Below are 18,387 nucleotides of genomic sequence, written 5' to 3' on the forward strand. Positions count from 1 at the left end.
TAACTGTGACCGCAGCAATGAAAATAACATTGCACCATGCGTATTTTTGTCAAATTGTTTTAAGGAGACTGTTGTGAGTCTTGTGTTGATCCATGAATATAAGAACTATTATTAGTGAATTTAAGACTAAAAATTTAACCTATTTTATTATTTGTAACTGGATTCATGTTTCCTGTGTGTTTGTGTGTTCTCCTGGTACTCAGGCTTCCTACCACATTTCCAAACCATGCATGTTGGATCATTAAATTGTCATTTGGTGTTGAAGTGAGTGTGAATGGTTTTTTGGGGTTTTTTTTTGTCTACATGTGCTTGCAAGTGGTTGGGCTACCTGGCCAGGAGAAGATAAGCAGTATAGAAATTCAATGAATGGATATAACAGGAAAGCTAACGTTTTGCATAAAGTTTCATTTAAAATTCGATAAAAACGCCAGAATTTGCCAGCAGCTTCTACTCGAGGGTACCCTGGAAATCCTTGTCGACTGATTTCATCATAGACTTTAACCATCGTGATTGGCTGAAAGCAATTCAAATCCTATACAGTCCACCACTGCGAACTGGCCAATCAAAACACAGTGCTGAACTTATGCAGCCAATCAAGTGTGGGGTGTACTGCGAGCGGGACGGTCCAAATACGGAAGTGCGCCTACGTAGTTTTGTGTTGTTGCTTTTTCTTCCCCACACGGAAACGTGCAACAAATTCGCAATGACAGGCGGGTTGTTTACAACTTTTTCACTTTAACCGTCGCTGGTGATTTCACTAAATTCAAAGGTAAGTTTGGAATGTGGTCAATGTTGGTGCGACTCGCATGGCGCATTGACAAATAAGGCCGCCGTGTCTAGCGTCAGTTGTATATTAGTCGGGTAGGTTTAAACATTCGGTCAAGCGCTATGTTGCCTAGTTTATACCAAACGTATACTGTTTTTTATTCAAATAGTCAGTGCAATAATGACGACACCTGCGTTTGCGGAGGTTAGTGAAAGACGCCCTCTGACTTCTGTACAAATTTAGTCACGTAGCCCTTTGAGACTTGTCTGTGATTTAGGGCTACAGTGATCCCTCGCTACTTCGCGTTTGGTTTATCGCGGCTTCACTACATCGCGGATTCCCCCCAAATTAAAAAAAAATTTAAAAGTCAAAATGAAACTTCTAAATTGAGGAAACGTGTCTAACCTTTAGGACAATGTAGTATTGCTCCAAATGTTCGTTTACATTCCTTTAGAAGTCCGTTTTCGCGTGTTAGCACGATAGCGAATTAGCATATTTCCGTTAACTCGTTAGCCTGCCCAGTACTTTTTGTTGGTGACTGTACTTCGCGGATTTCACTTATCGCGGGTGGTTTTTTGGAACCAATTATCTGCGATAAACGAGGGATTACTGTATATAAATAAACTTGACTCTCTCCACGTATTTGGGAATTTCTGACATGCTGTAACGTTATGTACTGTATTATTTATTATGAAGGAAGTGCAATTTGTTCATTAACCACATTTAAATGTATGGACAAAACTCTGTCATGAAAATGAATTTTACTTTTGTCATTCTTGTTCAACAGGCCTGTGAGACATGGAGGAGCTGTTCACTTTAGAAAAGGAGGTAGGACGAGGCACCTATGGTGTGGTCTTTGAGGGTCACGTAGCCAAAACAGGAGAAAAAGTGGCTATCAAGCGTCTTCCCTGCAAGGATCCAGAAAGCATTGAACTCTACTTACAAGAACTGTGGGCCATGAGAGTCACAGCGGAGAACCACATCAATGTTATTGCACTGCATAGCTCCCTCCTGCAGACAGGACAAAAGAGTTTGAAGCCCTTAAGGAAGGGGAAGCTGCCTTTACGTCTAGTCGAAAGTGTGCTAAAAGGAAGTGTTGCTCAAATTAGAGGTTCTCAGTCCAACACTCATAGGAGGAGTAACTCTGTTTCCAGACTTCAAGACAGGACCAACAGTCTGTCATCTAACTTCTCCCCTTCACCTCCAAAAAGGCTTTCAAATCGATCGAGGAAGAGGCTGTCCCAGAGAGAGGATGAGCGGACAGGATCTCTGCACTGCTCTGCCCTCTGGCTCGTGATGGAATACTGTGACGGAGGTGACTTGAATCAGTACCTGCTCTCCAGGCCACCAGACGCCCATGGAAACCATAGTGTGGTGCAACAGCTCAGCAGTGCCGTGGCCTTCCTGCATCGTCTTGGTATAATCCATCGAGACCTAAAGCCTGACAATGTGCTTGTCAGTGTTACACCGAATGGTCCTATTTTTAAGGTACGTCCTTCTGTAACCCCAAATGTTTACCCAAATGCTTAAATGAACACTGGCTATCCAATGTATTGCACGGAATTGTTATCACAAAGTGAAATCTATTTTTTGTTTTGTCTGCATCTGGCTGGTTTGAGAAAGTGTTGAAATATATTTGAGATTGCTGCGATTGATGTCTTTTCCAGGTCGCTGATTTCGGTCTGAGCAAGATGAGCGAGGGTCGGGTGGACGGAAAGCTGACCAGGAAGTACTTTTCTTCCACCTGTGGCTCCGACTTTTACATGGCCCCAGAGGTTTGGGGTGGGCTCACTTACACAGCTCAGGCGGACATCTTCTCGCTAGGTGTGATGTTTTGGGCTGTCTTGGAGAGAATTACATTCTTGGAGGAAGGAACCACACAGGAACAACTAGGTGAGTCAATAATGGACAGAAATTGTGCCGTTCGGAGGATCTTTCCGAGTCATGTCCAGGAATAGCATTTCTTGGCTTTTATTGGAAGAGAGAAAATTGATATGAGCATTCCCTGCGTTACCAGGTGGAGCCCCAACTTGGAGGTCAAAAAGGTTGAGTGTGTGCGTACGTGTGAAATCTTACAGGTTGGCGATGCGGCGCACTGAATCGAGTTTGACTCCATTAACTGGGACATATTAAAAGTGTCAGATACTATACATCATGTGTTCGTCAAGCATGGCCGATTAATCGTTCATGTAAATGGCAGCCAGATGAGGGACGGTTGAAAATTTTGAGAAGGAATTAAAGCGGCACTGTCCCTCTTAATTCAAGATGACATTTGCGCGCAACTGTGCGTCTACCTCATCTTTCCCAAAAGCACCGTTGCCGTGGAAATCACAGATAACAATTTGAGTGTGGTAATAAAAATTCATTAATTCAAACACTGCTTTTTTGTCAGGGTTTTTCCATTGATGAAGATTAATTGAAACTTCATGTTAATGAAATATGCGTTGGAGCTGGTTTTATTTTTTTTTTTAATTAGCCTTGAGGCTGTATGACGTTCCAATGCAACAGTTCAACCTTTAATTTTAATGTCATATTTTTGTCATAATGAAAGGCTTATGACACATTTCATTTTTCCCCTCCCAGAAAATATTTCCAGCCAAAGTCAACCTGGTAGGTGCGTGATATGAACCGTTATTCTTTAGTGTCTACATTAAAACATCCCAGGGTCAGCGATACTCTTAATACGCTGGCTCAAAACGGTGACAATGGGAGAGAGATTTTTCGTAGCATCCCCAAAAAAGAACAGAGGCAAAATGGAATTTAGCAAAGCACAATCGTCTTTGTCAGGCAGATAATGGGAGAGGCGGCTGAAGGGCGTTTCACAGATGGCGAAAATGCGACTTGACTCTTTCCTTTTTCAATAGTCACACATTTACCGTATTTGACTTTGCAAAAGATAGAATGTGTAGTCATGGATATCGATATAAAGTGCTTGGCGCCTTCCCTTTCTGCGTCTCTTGACAGGCAGGATCCTGTGCTGGAAAAGCGAGCACCTGTGAAGAATCGTAAATCATCGCCATTTCAGCCTTTCCACTGATATTTCCACCTTTCTTTATTATTTAAATTGTATTAAATACAAAAGTGTGCACACCATTTCATAATTAGGGATAAGTTTGAAAACATGTTGAATGGTGTTTAAAAAAAAAAAAAAGTTCAGTTGTTCAAGTGGGCTTTTCTTGGCATTCCCTTTGTGACATATTCCAGGAAAAAAAAATTTTTTTGAGATCTTAAAGGATTTCACCCGACACCAGCGATACCATTTGATCTTCTTAGTTTTCGAAGAACGACAAGAATGATCCACTGCGGTTATGTGATCAGACCATTACATGATGATGTGGTTTTTTTTTTGTTCCCTTATAGGTGCTTATGTGTGCAAGGGTCGCTGGTTAATGCCATTGGGCGAAGCTTTGTGGGAGAATGCTGACCTCCAGCTGTGTATTCCCATGAAGTGGAAAAGAGCAGCTCCGCTGCCCAGCCCTCCCAGCCCGGCCATGTGTGGCCTGCTTTTCGACATGCTTGCCTCCAACCCGGATTCCCGGCCCATCGCCGAGCAGCTGGAGTCCAGAGTGCGAGCGGCTTTGAAAGAGGACTCCCACTGAGACAAAGCGCTCCTAATGGCCAGAGCCACCACGGAAAAATTGCCCGCGGAGCCAGCTAACTGCGGCGTTTCCGCCACGAGTAAATAATAGTGGAGATTTGCAGAGAAAGCAAGGCCACATCAAACGATTCAAGGAGAGTGTGGCTGCTCAATTTTTCTGTAAGAGAGCTGCTGTTGATCAGACTGGGAGTCGTCATCCTTCGCTCGCCATGTGAGTATCTCCACCTTTTGTCACCATGAGGTGTGAAATTTGGGTTTTTGTTAAATTTCCATTGAAATTCCAACAGGGGGCACTTTTTGAAATTTCATTGTGAGGATTCATTTACCATTGAGGGTAGATTAAAAGTATCCTATTCAAGCATGATGTAAACATATTGTTTCGTAAGCAGAGATCCTTTGAAGGGGAAAAAAAGCTTCTCCAGCCCACATGCAAGGGAATTATAATGTCTTAATTGTTCCAACCCACTTCACTTGCGTGGTGGCATCTCTGAAGGTTTCTCAGATTCTGGCTGACTGCACAAAGCAAAAAGAAATTAACCTACGAGTTTATAGTCAGGATTATGCTCAAATATATATATATATTCCCGAGCTATATATGAATTTCTCATTAAGAAGCAAACTTTAATTTGCGCAATCCTAATTTATTCCATTGAAAGTTTCCAACTTTAATCATTCCCATAATTTTTCAACCCTATATCACTTGTAAACGAAACGTTCAAATGCTATGATGTGATTATATCCTTAAATTATCTATAACGTGACAAATAAAATGATATATGGATGTTTTAATGTGATTTGGTTGTCTGAAATAGGCTGTATTTTTAAACGTTTAATGGAATTTGACCCCCCGACTGAGCTGTTGCCTGTACATCTATGTCCGTACGCATTTATGTATGCATAGATCTTCTGGGAATTACTCGAGTTGCGTTCGATGAAAGCGTCATGCTGTTGCCGCCGGCCCTTCATTAAAAGGAGCATGTTGGATGTAAAAGTTGTTTTAAATTGTAAACGACTATAATGAAACCCGAGAGATTACTGCAGTTGCTTTATGTAAATGGATTACTACGTTGATTGCATTTCTTTTTTTTTTCTTCTTTCTTTTTGTGGGTCGAATTTGAATTAAACTAGGTTTTCTTTTTAATTGCCTTAATGTAACGTGTAATCGCTGTGTCCATTGTACAGCATTGCAAGAGACCACCAAATAAATAGGTTATACAAGAAGTCATTAATACGAGAACGTGTTTGCGTATGGTGAAGTTCATGCGCCACAGTCATAGACAGAATGAATAAACTGCCGCAAGTGCAACTGAAAATTCATATTTTAGGATTTTTAAAGAGCACAAATTCAGTTGCAAAATTAACTCGTCGCAATCCTTGCAGTGATTTCATTAACGTGTGTCTGAGTCAGCCCATTGTTTGCCTTTCTAACAGCATGACTGGCTCTATGAATGACAACCATTTCATTGGGCTTTGGGGCTCAAACAGTTGTGCTCCACAATTTCGACCATTGCCGTGAGTGCTTGGATCGTTTATGTTAGCATCTTTACTGTGTATGTTACAAAGCTACATTGAGGAAAAAAAAACAAGTACCGTAATTTTCGGAGTATAAGTCGCACCGGAGTATAAGTCGCACCAGCCATAAAATGCCCAAAAAAGTGAAAAAAAACATATATATGTATATAAGTCGCTCCTGAGTATAAGTCGCCCCCCCACCCAAACTATGAAAAAAACCGCGACTTATAGTCCGAAAATTACGGTACATCAGACAGTACTGTAATTTTTACTCCTGGCTGATTTACTGCCACAAATGTAATTGTTAAACAGCGCTGAAGCTGTTAAGCACCAGTTCCACCTGTTTCTTTCTGTCAACAATGCAAGAGAAGTTAGAAATCTGTTTTTTTTTACGAAGCATAGGCGTTTAATGACGTATGAGTAACATGCCTTAGGCCAAAGTAGTATTGCAGGAAACATGGAACATTTGCTGTGTAGTTTAAGCAGATTGAATTTCTTTTACCCAACGTTGGGTTAATGATTTTGCAGATTGGGTTGGAACTCAGAAGATGCTCAACATTTTGGACAGGTTTGTGTACTGAAATTTAAGTAAATTCATGTAACATTCTTAAAAAATTTACCGTATTTTCCGCACTATACGGCGCACCTAAAAACCTCAAATTTTCTCAAAAGCCGCCTTATAATCAGGTGCGCCTTATATATGGACCAATATTGAGCCACTACAGCAGGCGTGTCCAAAGTCCGGCCTGCGGGCCAAATGTATATATCTTATATATGGACAAAATTCGAAAATGGGCCATTCATTGAAGGTGCGCCTTATAATCCGGTGCACCTTATATATGGACAAAGTTTTAAAATGGGCCATTCATTGAAGGTGCACCTTATAATCCGGTGCGCCTTATAGTGCAGAAAATACGGTACCAACTATCGTGGGTAGAGGTGTCAAATTAATCGATTCATCGGCAACAAAAAAAAAAAATCTAATTAATTGACTATTTTATCAGTCATCATTTAAAGCCATTATTTCAAAGGGAAGGCGAATTAAGGAGACAAAACAACTTTCTCCTTACGGAGACTCATCAACACTTACAGTATGAGTGAGGGGGCAAAAATGTTCTGTGGTACACTAAAGAAATATTAGAAACCACTGAAGTAGCAAGACCCTGCTCTAAGTTTGTGAGTGTTGCAGAGAAGATTAAACCAAAGTGGCTCCTGTACAAGAAAAAAAGACTCAGCAAGACGGAGAGGGGTGGGAGGGAAAAGCCCTTTGCCATTTCACAGCTGATAAGCACAGTGTGAGCGTAGAGAGAAAATGTGAATGTGGCCGAAACCTCAATGCGTCAGGACTGCAACATCAGTCACGACACGAGCGCCGCATGCAGGAAATTACGCATGGCCCTTCTGATTCACCCCCCCCCCCCCCCCCCCCCCTCCAGTACGCTCTTTCAATTGGGACCTATATGAGACATACTGTTGGTGGACGGGTGAGGAATTAGTGCTTTATTGCTCATATGACAAAGGGCGTCGAAGAAATGTGGCTCCACACAGCATTCAGTCAATTTTCAATAGACAGAAAACAGATGGACTTGTAATTGCTGAGGCTGTGTCAAATGAGCCACTAAAACACTCTTATGGGGCAATCACTGACTATGTCCTGCAGGGGCTGGCATCCTCGTCATTGGCGGAGGAAATCATCTCAGAGGTGAATGACCTTTCGGAGAAGTGGGTGGGGGTGTTTTGATAATAACATTGGCAAACTCACAATTCACTTTATTCTTTAAAAAAAAAACAAGGGTTACATTTACTTCTATGAAAAGCATTCATATACACCTCATGAAGTTGGATTAAAGGAATGACGGAAACTAATTTATGTAGCTTAAATAGTCACATATAAATCAAAATGGTGTAATTACACAACAGTTAGCAGGTCAGGATATTGCTCCCGTCTAAAATTAATAACCACTTGGCTCATAATGGGGATTTCGTCCATTTGCAGTTTAACCTGGCTGCTCATCCTGGCCAAATGAAGAATATTCTAATTACGTGTCCGTATTACTGACTGAGTCACTGACACATAATTGGGTAGATGAAGCCATTCAATTGTCTGTTTGGAAACCTTTTCTGAAATATCAGACTGTCGGTAGATATCCGATATGGAATCATGTCATTTACACAACGTAATTTAAAAAAACAATCCCTGGCATTGCTTGGATATTCATAATGAAATAAAGCAAAACTATGTGTGTGTGGGGGTTGATTAAGAATGACTCGAACGTGATAAAAATGAATTAAAATTAAATTCTGTGTGTCCATGATTATGCTGAAAAAGTCCGGTTTCAGTTCATTTATAGTTCACGTAGAAGCTTCACCATATATGGGCCTTCCAATTCATAGCCCAATTTCCTGTAGTAGTTTCTTGTTCCTACACCTGGAAAGGAGAAGAAAAACACTAATTTATCGAGGTAAGTGTTATTCATGAAACTGCCAGTAACGGACAGCCACCTAAAATTTGTAATTTTCAAAACTGTAGCAATAGACTACTAAGAACTCTTATACTTTCAATTCTCACCTGAAATGACCGCCAATTTATTGGAGCCATGTTCATGCGTGGCAATTCTCTCCGCTTCTTCCATCAACATCATCCCGAATCCCTATTGAACCAAAATAAACCAGGTCAGTTAACCTACATTTTAACCAGAGTGTCGTCTTATCCGTTTTTGCCGACTGTACCTGATGTTGGAATTTGCTGGGGTCTCGGCTACTGACCGGGACCACGCTACCGTACACGTGCAGTTCGCGGACGATGGACACGCCCCCTTTCAGTTCCGCCCGGAACGACTGCGGGGAGCAGCGGCGTAGACGCAGCAGTCCAATCAGAATGTCCTGCTCGGGATCCTCATAGGAGAGGAAGGTCTCCCAGCTACCGTTGGCTACATAGTCCCTTCGCACTAGCTCCACCTGAACACACCATAAAACACCGTAAGACTCTTTAATAAGAATCATTTTCGGATTCCTTTCACCTACCTGGTAGGGTCGAACTTTGTGGTGGATCTCCTGAATTCCCACTTCTCTGGTTCTAACATCTCGACACTGCACACAAGGAAAAATGAAACTGAAGTAGGATAATTTGACAAATTTGAGCATTCAGCATGTGTGCATTTGAAAAGAAGTACATTTCATGTTTGCATGAGTTTGCTGCATCATGTGAAAGTACAATGTGAAGTCAAGGTAAAGTTGGCTGATAAATGTTGGAGGTTACCAGCAGGTCCCAGGGAGGATGATGATGCGGGTGTTATCAATCGGAATGAACTCAGGGGAGGTACTTCACTTCTATTCTATGCTCCATTGGTTCTGATCTATTCTCGGCAGGTTTATAAATCTGTCCTCTTCTCCTACCACTGCAGCTCAGGCAAATTCCGCAGTTAGCATCAATTTGATCTATGCTCTGAAGTCTTTGGTGATTCCGGTGAGTGTTTGGACTCCTTTTTTTAAGTCTTTTAGTTTAATAGGGACGTCTCACCTCAGTGCCCATATCCTTCATCCTGGCTAAGGCCAACTCCCGTAGGTTTCCGTGCTCCACTCCGGAGCTCACCAATGGCATTGGGATGTCCCTAATGGGCGGAGACAGAGCAAATTATTTCAGAAAAGCAAGGAGTCTTAAGAGGAATGCTGTAACACACAAAAAAAACCACACACACAACCTTACAGAGGTAAACTTGATGCACTTACCTCTGCACGCGATAAACCCGTGTCCAGGGCGGCACCAGTGCAAGGATTCGGGCCACCAGGTCCACCAGGGTGCTGGGTGTGTAGCTCTTATAGCGGCCCGTCTTCCACAGCTCATATAGGCCCGTACCCCGAATAACCAAAGTCGGGTATAGCTTTAATCCATCGGGCCTGAATGCTGGATTCTCAAAAAACTCCTGGAAAAAAAAAAACCAGACGAATTCCTTTAATTGTACCAATTAGATAGCTTCAAAAATCTATGTTTTACGTAATTTTAAATAATATTATAACATAAAAAAAAATGTACAAACAGAACATATTGTAGAGTACAACTGGGAATCACACTGTACAGGAGATCATTTTTCAAGCGTTTACTATAGCTGTCAAGAAACGTTTTTCTCGGAGGTTATGTCAGAAGAGATTAATTGAAAAGCGTCTCGGTATTACAAAAAAAATGGTCCATGAGCAAAGTTCCCGACACAAACATCATGAGCAAGCAATCCATTGTGTAACGCGGGCGTCAAAAACCGAGACCACTGGAAGACAGTTCTGACTTATTCAATAAAACCAAACAGATGAAGCAATCTGGATCAGTGCAGTGAATCAATATCATTTCTTGTCATTTGACACTTTTCTTTGCTGACGGCTACGATCGGCAATGTAAAAGTTTTGACAAGAATCTTAAAAATAAGTTGTCATCATTGTTCTCACGCTGCCGGGCACGAAACCTATTTGGGGTAGGATTGCGACCAATAATATTACAGTCCTACCTATAAAGGTGTCTGAAGATTATTCGGGTGGCTTTTAAATCTATATGATATTATTTAGTAATCGTATCATAGCTCTTGCTGCTCAAAGGAGAGGAACCCTGTTAAGGACGTCTCTCACTGGACAGAGAGCATCTGTAAACGAGAGATAAGTGAGAGAGGTTCGCAAGCTAGAGGGGAATTGTAATCGAATTTCACTATCAGGACAAGCATGGGAGACGCAAGGAGGATGCAGAGTTGTGCCACAGACAATTTCTGCCTGCAGTGACTGTCATCCGCTTTGACGGCTGCCTCTCTATAAGATCACATTATAAACAAATTGATTACATTTGATTATTATTAGGAGACAAAAATGATATCCCGGCTTCCTCTGGGCTCATCACGACTGGAGCTATGCCAATGAGGCTCGAATTCAATTTTCAAGGAGGATTCAAAATCTTTCCAGTGAAATCTCATCTGATGCTTGCGTCATATCGTAAGCGTTTGATTTGTTCTCGCTATTTAGATGGTAAAAATAAATGGGATTTCAAGACGGCATTGTGGTATATCTGTAAGCTCTCCTGCCTTGTGACATGAAGGTTCTGTTTGGGTTGATGGTCTGAATCTGCATTTACATCAACAAGCTCTCCGTGTTTGTGTGGATTATCTCTTAAAAATACTTCATTCACTTTGTAGTGAAGATTCAGGGATGGTTAGTTATCTTATTTTTGTTTTTTTTATTATCTGTAGGGGGAAATCCAGGTTTTGAATGGCTTTACAAAGCAGTGAGTCTCAACTTTTCAGGTCCAACAAACACAAAGATGAAAGAACATTTGAAAAGTTTAAGAGACTAATAAAAGAAAACGTGTTTCCAAACGCAAAGTGTTCAGACACTGACAAATTTCCATAAGAGCCGCAGGGGCGTGTCTCAATCTCACCGATTAGTTACACGTCTGTTTGGCATCGTGTTTCTTAATTACTGAATTTTTTTTAGTGTTGCTGAGCAAAAAAAGCAACCAAATAAGCAGAAATTCTTTAAGGTATCAAACCGAGTTGCTGATATCCTCCAGTCACGCTCCGTTCTGATTCGTCACGTTCGCATTAAAGTCGCGTTTCCAATCAGAGCTGCGGTGAGCCTACTGTTGCGAGACATCTGACAGCCTCGTCTTTTGAGTCACCTCACAGTCAGGATTGACGGTGTTGCTATTTTGGATTCTACATGAAGGACTTCTTTGATACTACACCACTGTGCAGTAAGTAGTAATGACGCACAGTGAGGTGGAGCAAAATAAGAACTGACGATGCCATGAACAACAAAGCTAATGACTGATGCATCACCTTAATGAGCTGGATATCAACCTGAGAAAAATACTTTTTTTTTTTTACTGGGAGCACAGTGGATGTAATTCCAGGGTTACAAGCAGAACATTTGGAGTGCAATATAAAATCAACTTGCATAAGAAATATTCCAATTTCCTCTTATTTATTTACTGTCATACTGATCAGACGCAGCCACTCATCCCCAAAACAAAATTTCTTGCTCCCCCCCACCATGATCTTTTCCGACAAAAACAATTTAGACTCATCAGCATTTGTCTCTTCAGGCAAAAGTAGGTTTATTGAGTCGAAAGTAATCACTGAAAGGCAATCAGAAATGATGATTTATGAGATAAATTGCTCATGTCAATATACTTTTTTGTCAGGAAGTATCGCTTAAATAATGATACTTGTGAAAAAACGTTTTAATGACAAAACAACAATTTTTGAAAATGTACCTTATTTTGGTACAATGGCACAATAACAACACACAAAAGCACACTTGGATTCAATCCTTATTTCTAATTTCTAGTGTCGCAAGTACCGATACCTTGAAACAAGACTGATAGCAGTACCAATACTGAAAATAATAATAATGTAGGTACTCACAATGAACTGCTCCACATCTCTCTCTATGCCGACATTGGGCAGGTCCGGCATCATGTGGGCCACAACTTTGAAGCCGGCGTCTTTTGCCAGGTGGAAAGACTCACATACAGCTCGAACTGTGTGGCCCCTGTGGTAACATGCCCACAAAAAAAAAAAAAAACACATATACAGTCTGGCTAAGTCTGTGAAAACTCTTGCACTGACCTGTTCGTATCCCTGGCCACATCTTCATACACACTCTGGACACCGATCTCCAGTCTTGTGCAGCCGTAGCCCAACATGTCGCTCAGGTGTCGTTTCAGGCAGTAGTCGGGGCGCGTCTCAATAGTGATTCCTACACACTTGGTGTTACTGCGCTCAGAGTATCTGTGGATGGATATATTTTTAAAAAAAAAATTTCAAATCAACATAACGTGCATCTTTTACTTTGACATTTTATTTTACGAATTACCATAGTTTGACAGAGACAACATTATTGGGGTAATTTAGCAACATCAATTTACAAGCTGAAAAGGGTGCAAGGCTCATTTACTCGCAGAGTTAACATTAACCTCGCATTAAGGACATGCAGATGCAACGAAATTAATATGATAGCAAAAAAAATGTGATTGCAAAGCACATAATGTTAAATGAGATATTAATGAGTATTTGCTTTTTGTCAAAAGCAATCTAAATAAATTATTTCGAGAAAGTTTTGATTGTATATGCATACATACTTTTATAACATTGACTCAGTACCATCCTTTGAGTTATGATAACGAATGCAATACAGTATATGTACTGTGAAAGGTGTTCCTTGTAGTTAAACAGTAAGCCAAAAAGCATCATCAGCTAACTCAACATCTTTCAGCACATTCTTTTGGTTTAATTGCCCCTGACTTTACGGTTATGATGGCTGTAATTGCTCTCATCCCAGATTGTAGAAAAACAAAGCTTGGATAAACCCATTAACAAGCCGCGGTTTTAAGAAAGTTGCATTGAATTCATTTTTAACAGACACCTAGGACAATTCTCATTGCTTGTGGTCGGTATCCAGACCTCACATATTGTCAAATGAAAAAATTATTGGAAAAAACATTGGCTGGGTATATTGTTAATACCACTTTGAGTATTATCGTTTTTGTGAAAGATGGATTTTTTTGGGGGGTAATGATACAGCTCTTATTTTGGATGCTATGAAATTGTGAAAGGGGAGGTTGTTGCCAGTCAAACCCAAAAGTTTTTTTTTTTTTGCTGCAATCCTCTTATATCCTAATTTGTTTACAATTAAAGTGACACAAACTGTACTGACATTGTTTTCTAATCAAAGTTTAGCAGAAGCCAAGTTGTGTCATTTTAGGTATTTAAAGCCAAATTAATCTTTCCATGACGTATAGCATAGGTGGAAAAATGTTTTTTGGCTAGCCCATTTTTAATGGTGAAGCTAAATTTTAGCATCTGGTTCAAATTTATCCAGTACTATCATTTTTCAGACTAGTTCAACCATAAAAGACCAATTTCAAATGGCACATATTGTGCATCATCAGTATTTCTTTGGTAGCAAAAACAAGTCTACCTCCCTAGTGCTCGAGAGTAGAGCTTAAAAAAAAAAAACTGGATTTGCGATACCCCCCCCCCCCCTTTTTTTAGACCAACACCAGCATAGAGTACTCAATTCTTGAGTAGCACCGATACCAAACAGTAGAGTGTGACTATCATGATCAACTTTCGACAAGATTTTGAAATGTATTTGTGGCAATTTTTGTGAGGTCAGATGACAGGACCAAGAGAATCGGGCGCATCTGAGAGAGCTTGATTCGAAGTAGGCGAACACAAATATCATCACATCATCCTCCTTTGATTTTTGCAATGACCATTAGCTCCCCTCATGCCAGCTCGCATTTCTTCTGATTCTGTAGGCGGCTGTAGTAAACATCCATTTTTTACAGTCTGCTGGTTGATCTACACCAATTATAGGAGTTTGTGCTGGCAAGAGGACAATCAGATTGTGTGAAATGAATCAATAAAAACTCTATTATCTTGGGTGATTATCTCGCCGTATCTTGCTGATGTGAAAAGATTTGTAGAAGCGTGGCCGTGGTGAGAGGTGAGTGTCATAACATGGACACACACACACACCCTATAAACACAAACACACATCATCAACTTGCGGCTGAAACTCCATAGCAATTACTACAATCAAAGCATCTTAACAAGGCCTGCCGATAGCTGATAAGCTTTATATACGTATGTGTACACACACACGGCAACCACATACTTATGCTGGCAAAGTGACGCACAACCAAACCCCTCTTTGGTCTTATCAGTCTTTAGGGAAGTAAACAAACATAGTCTTGTGAAAAAGCTATTATTTGGTTCAGATCGTCTGACGTCATCAGCTCCACAACAAAATTCTACTTTGACTTTGAATCTTTCCCAAGTCATCTTAAAAGTCGCTACTCATCCATTCCGAGCAGGCGTGGGCGCAATTTCATTCAAAGCTCAGCACCTCGGTAAGCGAGAAATCAATGGAGGCAGCCCCAAAACGCTACCAGAGACGGCCCGATTTCTCCTGAATTTTGGATCAGACCTCGAATGGAGACCGTGCTGACACAGGCATTAATTAAAGTTCATATAATGGAATCGTTGCTGTTGTGGTGGGTTTGTGTCAAGAATCATGGGGAGCGGTTTTTGTGCATTGTGTGGTTAGAATTCAGGGAACAATATATTTTAGACCAACTATGGCTAAGGTAGCAATCAGATAGTTAAACAGCTCTCTCTAGTGTACACATGGAATATTACATTCACTCAACCGGGCGGCAATTTATGAAATTTAGTTAAAAAAAAAAAGGTGAGGTTGGCTTTTCAATTCCAAGTCAACATTATGCATTGTTTTTAAATATTATCCATTTTCATCAAAATGAATGATCCAAAAATAAAACCAAAACGTATGTACTCATGTGATTGACAACAATAGTCATGCAACTTTAGAGGCATTTTCAAATAATTATTATTTATTTATCAAATTGATATGTAACAGTAACACAAAACAAAAAATAATAATTTTAGGATTGTAATGGGGGAAAAAAATCCCCTGTGAAAGAGGCGTGATAAACATTTGTTACCTTACAGCCTCGGCCACATTGTTCGAAGTGTGTCCAGACAAAGCGTCGTGAAGATTCCTGATGAAGTAATCTCTGTACTCTTCAGACAGAGCCATAAACGTTCCACCCATCACAATGAATTCCACTTTATCCACAGTGTGCCCCAGTTGCTTTAGCTAGAGATAACATAAAATAAATATAAGGTTTGTCAAAAATAACAGTTACAGAATACCCAAAAAATGATTAAATTCATATTAGACGCTAAACCAAATAAAGCTTCAAAGAGTATTCCATTGCTCACATTGTGAATGAAAAATAAGACTTCGGCATTGTTGTAGTTTAGTTTAAGTCAATTAAAAACAGCTCAACAAGCTGAATGGGAGGAAAACTTGACAGGAAAGTAATTTGCATACTGGGGCAATAAAGTTATGGCAACAGTGTCTGTTTACATGGCCCTCTTTGGCCAGTGGCATCAACCACCACGCCAAACACGTTTGACTGACCTGCTCCACACGATGCCTGGTCTGAAGGTAGGGATCATATCGCGCTCGAATGGCTCTCATTGAGGTGGGCTAGGACAAAGAAAAACATCAATTAAAAAAAAAGGTTAAAAGGCTAATAATACCAAGACAAATAAAAAATAATATGTAATAATAGTAACAAATAAAAGCACCAAATTTAGGATGTCTATAAGTAGTGCTGTTACTACTGTGGCCCCTTATCATCAGCAGTTAAGTACGAAAAATAAACATTTGTAAAACCTCATCTTACCTCATAACCAGTGTAAGATTGTGTGGAGTATTCAAAGTCTGAGTCCGGCCCACCAGGGCAGTACCTACAAACATGAGCATGACAGAACATGGTGATAATAAAAATGACTTCTCATCTAAAAAAAAATGTGAGTTAAGGAATACATAATGGGTACAGGGCAACCAATTCCGTACAGAACATTTACAGTGAAAAAGTTTCGCATAATTACCATACTTAAATGTTTCAGATCATCACGCAGATCATTTTATTAGCAAAGTGTGATGAATATGCAAAAATTCTGAAATCAAAGAGGGGCAAATACTTTTTCATAACAATCTTGCACGAGTCCTAACTTCAGGTAAAATTATAAAATACCTAGCCAAGGAGTTGGTTGAATTTGTTTGTGGACGTGAGAATGGTACAATTTGAAGGGCAGCTGTCACTTACACACAAATGTTGCCAGTGAAGCTGATGTGTGGACAACGATGTGGTTTGCACATCACAGCAACAACTGCAATCTGTCAAGAGACAGAAAACAACCTAACATCTCACTTTTGTACAGATTACAAGGAACTGCACATGCAATGTCAACAATGTTAATTACGATTCAGAGAGCTGCTTACCCCACTAGCTGTGCGGATCGGTTTGGCCTTTAGTTTGGGTACCAGAGCACGGCGATGTTGTGGAGGAACGGCAGCTATAATATCAACCAAACGGGGTTGAGCCTCCAGGCCGTATTTCGCAGAGGTCTTTGTTTTCAATCTGTTAGAAAATATTTAAGTTGTGACAATAGCTGCAATGGGTGACATTTGTTGAAAGTTGTAACTTAATGATTTTTTTTTTATTCACAACACCTTTGCTCAGACTTAAAGAATATCTGAACAGTCAGGTGTGATACATACTTGTTAAGGTTGATGTCTTTTCCCTCTTCGTGTGCTTCAACCAACTGTTTGATGACATCGGCGATGGTCATCATCATCAGTTCAGCTCGACTGAGGTCACCTGTCATGCAGAAATATCCAATCACAGTATAATTTACCAACTACTTACAAATTGAGAGGAGCGACAACACTCCAACGCTCACTGTGCACATTTGCGGCGATAATTAAAAATGATGTCATCTTGTGGCAACAAAACATTGACAACTTTTTATTGAAACTGTACAATTGGTAACCATGCTTGACAGATCGTTTTAATCATGAGACATGCTATTGATCGTGGACTTGTTAGCATTATCAAAGAGCTCCCGGACCTGGGGTGATAATTCAAACACTGACGTAAACTCACTCTTTTTCTTTGGCTTCCCCATTCTTCCGTATGTTATTCGTCTGTATTCAATAGTGAAAAGAACTTTACAGATGCGTACTGATCATGCTTGTAAGCAAAAATAGTAAACAACTCCGCGTTGCATCAGAACACGGCTTGTCGTTCACCGAGTGGGACTGTCGTAAAGTGGCGTAAAAGAGCGTCCCATTAAAACCATTACGCACAACCAGCTGGACGTGTTTACTTGTTTGAAGAAGATAATAACGTTTTAAAATTGCAATCACTTAACTCTTTCATGCCTCTGATGTCTACAGTGTGAGTCGTTTTTTTTAATAGTATATTAATAGGGGATGGGGGGGGACACTCGCATTTATTATAGTTCACAGCAGTGACCAGCTAAAGTAAAAGTTGTTTTTCCTATAGTGTATACTGAATATATTTATGCAAATAAACAAATCAGAAGAGCTTCGCCAACAACGCATTCATTCATTCATTCATGTATTTATTTATTTATTTATTTATTTATTTATTTTACAGGTAAACATTTAACCATGCAAGCAAAATATGTCAAAATAAATAATTTAACAAACTTTACAATTTGATATTGTTACATACTTGCACAAAGTATTCATAGTAAATGTCTCAAACACACACGATAAAACTCACATTATATGGAAAATACTATATCTGAGTTGTTGAAGCTAAGTAAAAACATGTGGTGGCTATTAGAGTTCGAATCTTTAAAAAGTAAAGAACAGGACACAGACCAGAAATGATCGAGTTTTACATATCATTTCACCTGTAAGACACTGTGTTTGCATCTTTTCTATCACAGACTCATTCGAGTAGGCAGAAAGATACGAAAATTATAATTTAATCTTAATTTGCATTTTTTCCTTAAAAATTGCTGTGACGTGTGATGCACCCACAACTCCATCTCATTAGTAAATCTCAAATTGTCAGCTGTCTTGAAAAACTTTTTTTTTTTTTTGTTCATACCCAATGTATATATTT

The 18,387-nt window shown here is 40.0% G+C and overlaps 2 protein-coding genes across 2 annotated transcripts; one reads left to right on the top strand and one right to left on the bottom strand.

Annotated features, from left to right (window-relative positions):
• The first annotated feature begins 624 nt into the window (after positions 1 to 624).
• On the top strand, positions 625 to 5,589 carry si:ch211-63o20.7 (uncharacterized protein LOC566836 homolog). The gene is made up of 4 exons (XM_037245049.1): positions 625 to 769; positions 1,554 to 2,254; positions 2,434 to 2,659; positions 4,127 to 5,589. The coding sequence occupies exons 2-4, from the start codon at positions 1,565 to 1,567 to the stop codon at positions 4,363 to 4,365; spliced, it is 1,155 nt and encodes a 384-aa protein (XP_037100944.1). The 5' UTR covers positions 625 to 769; positions 1,554 to 1,564; the 3' UTR covers positions 4,366 to 5,589.
• Positions 5,590 to 7,640: 2,051 nt separating this feature from the next.
• On the bottom strand, positions 7,641 to 17,559 carry elp3 (elongator acetyltransferase complex subunit 3). Its single transcript, XM_037244897.1, has 15 exons — positions 17,395 to 17,559; positions 17,010 to 17,109; positions 16,731 to 16,869; positions 16,555 to 16,625; positions 16,129 to 16,192; positions 15,861 to 15,929; positions 15,379 to 15,533; positions 12,479 to 12,640; positions 12,275 to 12,401; positions 9,606 to 9,799; positions 9,397 to 9,487; positions 8,901 to 8,966; positions 8,607 to 8,834; positions 8,446 to 8,527; positions 7,641 to 8,304 (listed from the first exon to the last, which is right to left on the bottom strand). The coding sequence occupies exons 1-15, from the start codon at positions 17,414 to 17,416 to the stop codon at positions 8,222 to 8,224; spliced, it is 1,653 nt and encodes a 550-aa protein (XP_037100792.1). The 5' UTR covers positions 17,417 to 17,559; the 3' UTR covers positions 7,641 to 8,221.
• Positions 17,560 to 18,387: the final 828 nt, after the last annotated feature.

Source organism: Syngnathus acus, chromosome 24, assembly GCF_901709675.1.
Source record: "Syngnathus acus chromosome 24, fSynAcu1.2, whole genome shotgun sequence".
Classification (NCBI taxonomy): Eukaryota; Metazoa; Chordata; class Actinopteri; order Syngnathiformes; family Syngnathidae; genus Syngnathus; species Syngnathus acus.

Coding starts and splice junctions, on each gene's coding strand:
- si:ch211-63o20.7 (XM_037245049.1), top strand. CDS start 1,565: ATGGAGGAGCTGTTCACTTTAGAAAAGGAGGTAGGACGAGGCACCTAT. Junction 2,255..2,433: donor CGAATGGTCCTATTTTTAAG/GTACGTCCTTCT, acceptor TGTCTTTTCCAG/GTCGCTGATTTCGGTCTGAG. Junction 2,660..4,126: donor AACCACACAGGAACAACTAG/GTGAGTCAATAA, acceptor GTTCCCTTATAG/GTGCTTATGTGTGCAAGGGT.
- elp3 (XM_037244897.1), bottom strand. CDS start 17,416: ATGGGGAAGCCAAAGAAAAAGA. Junction 16,870..17,009: donor AAAGACATCAACCTTAACAA/GTATGTATCACA, acceptor ATTTTCTAACAG/ATTGAAAACAAAGACCTCTG. Junction 16,626..16,730: donor CGATCCGCACAGCTAGTGGG/GTAAGCAGCTCT, acceptor GTCTCTTGACAG/ATTGCAGTTGTTGCTGTGAT.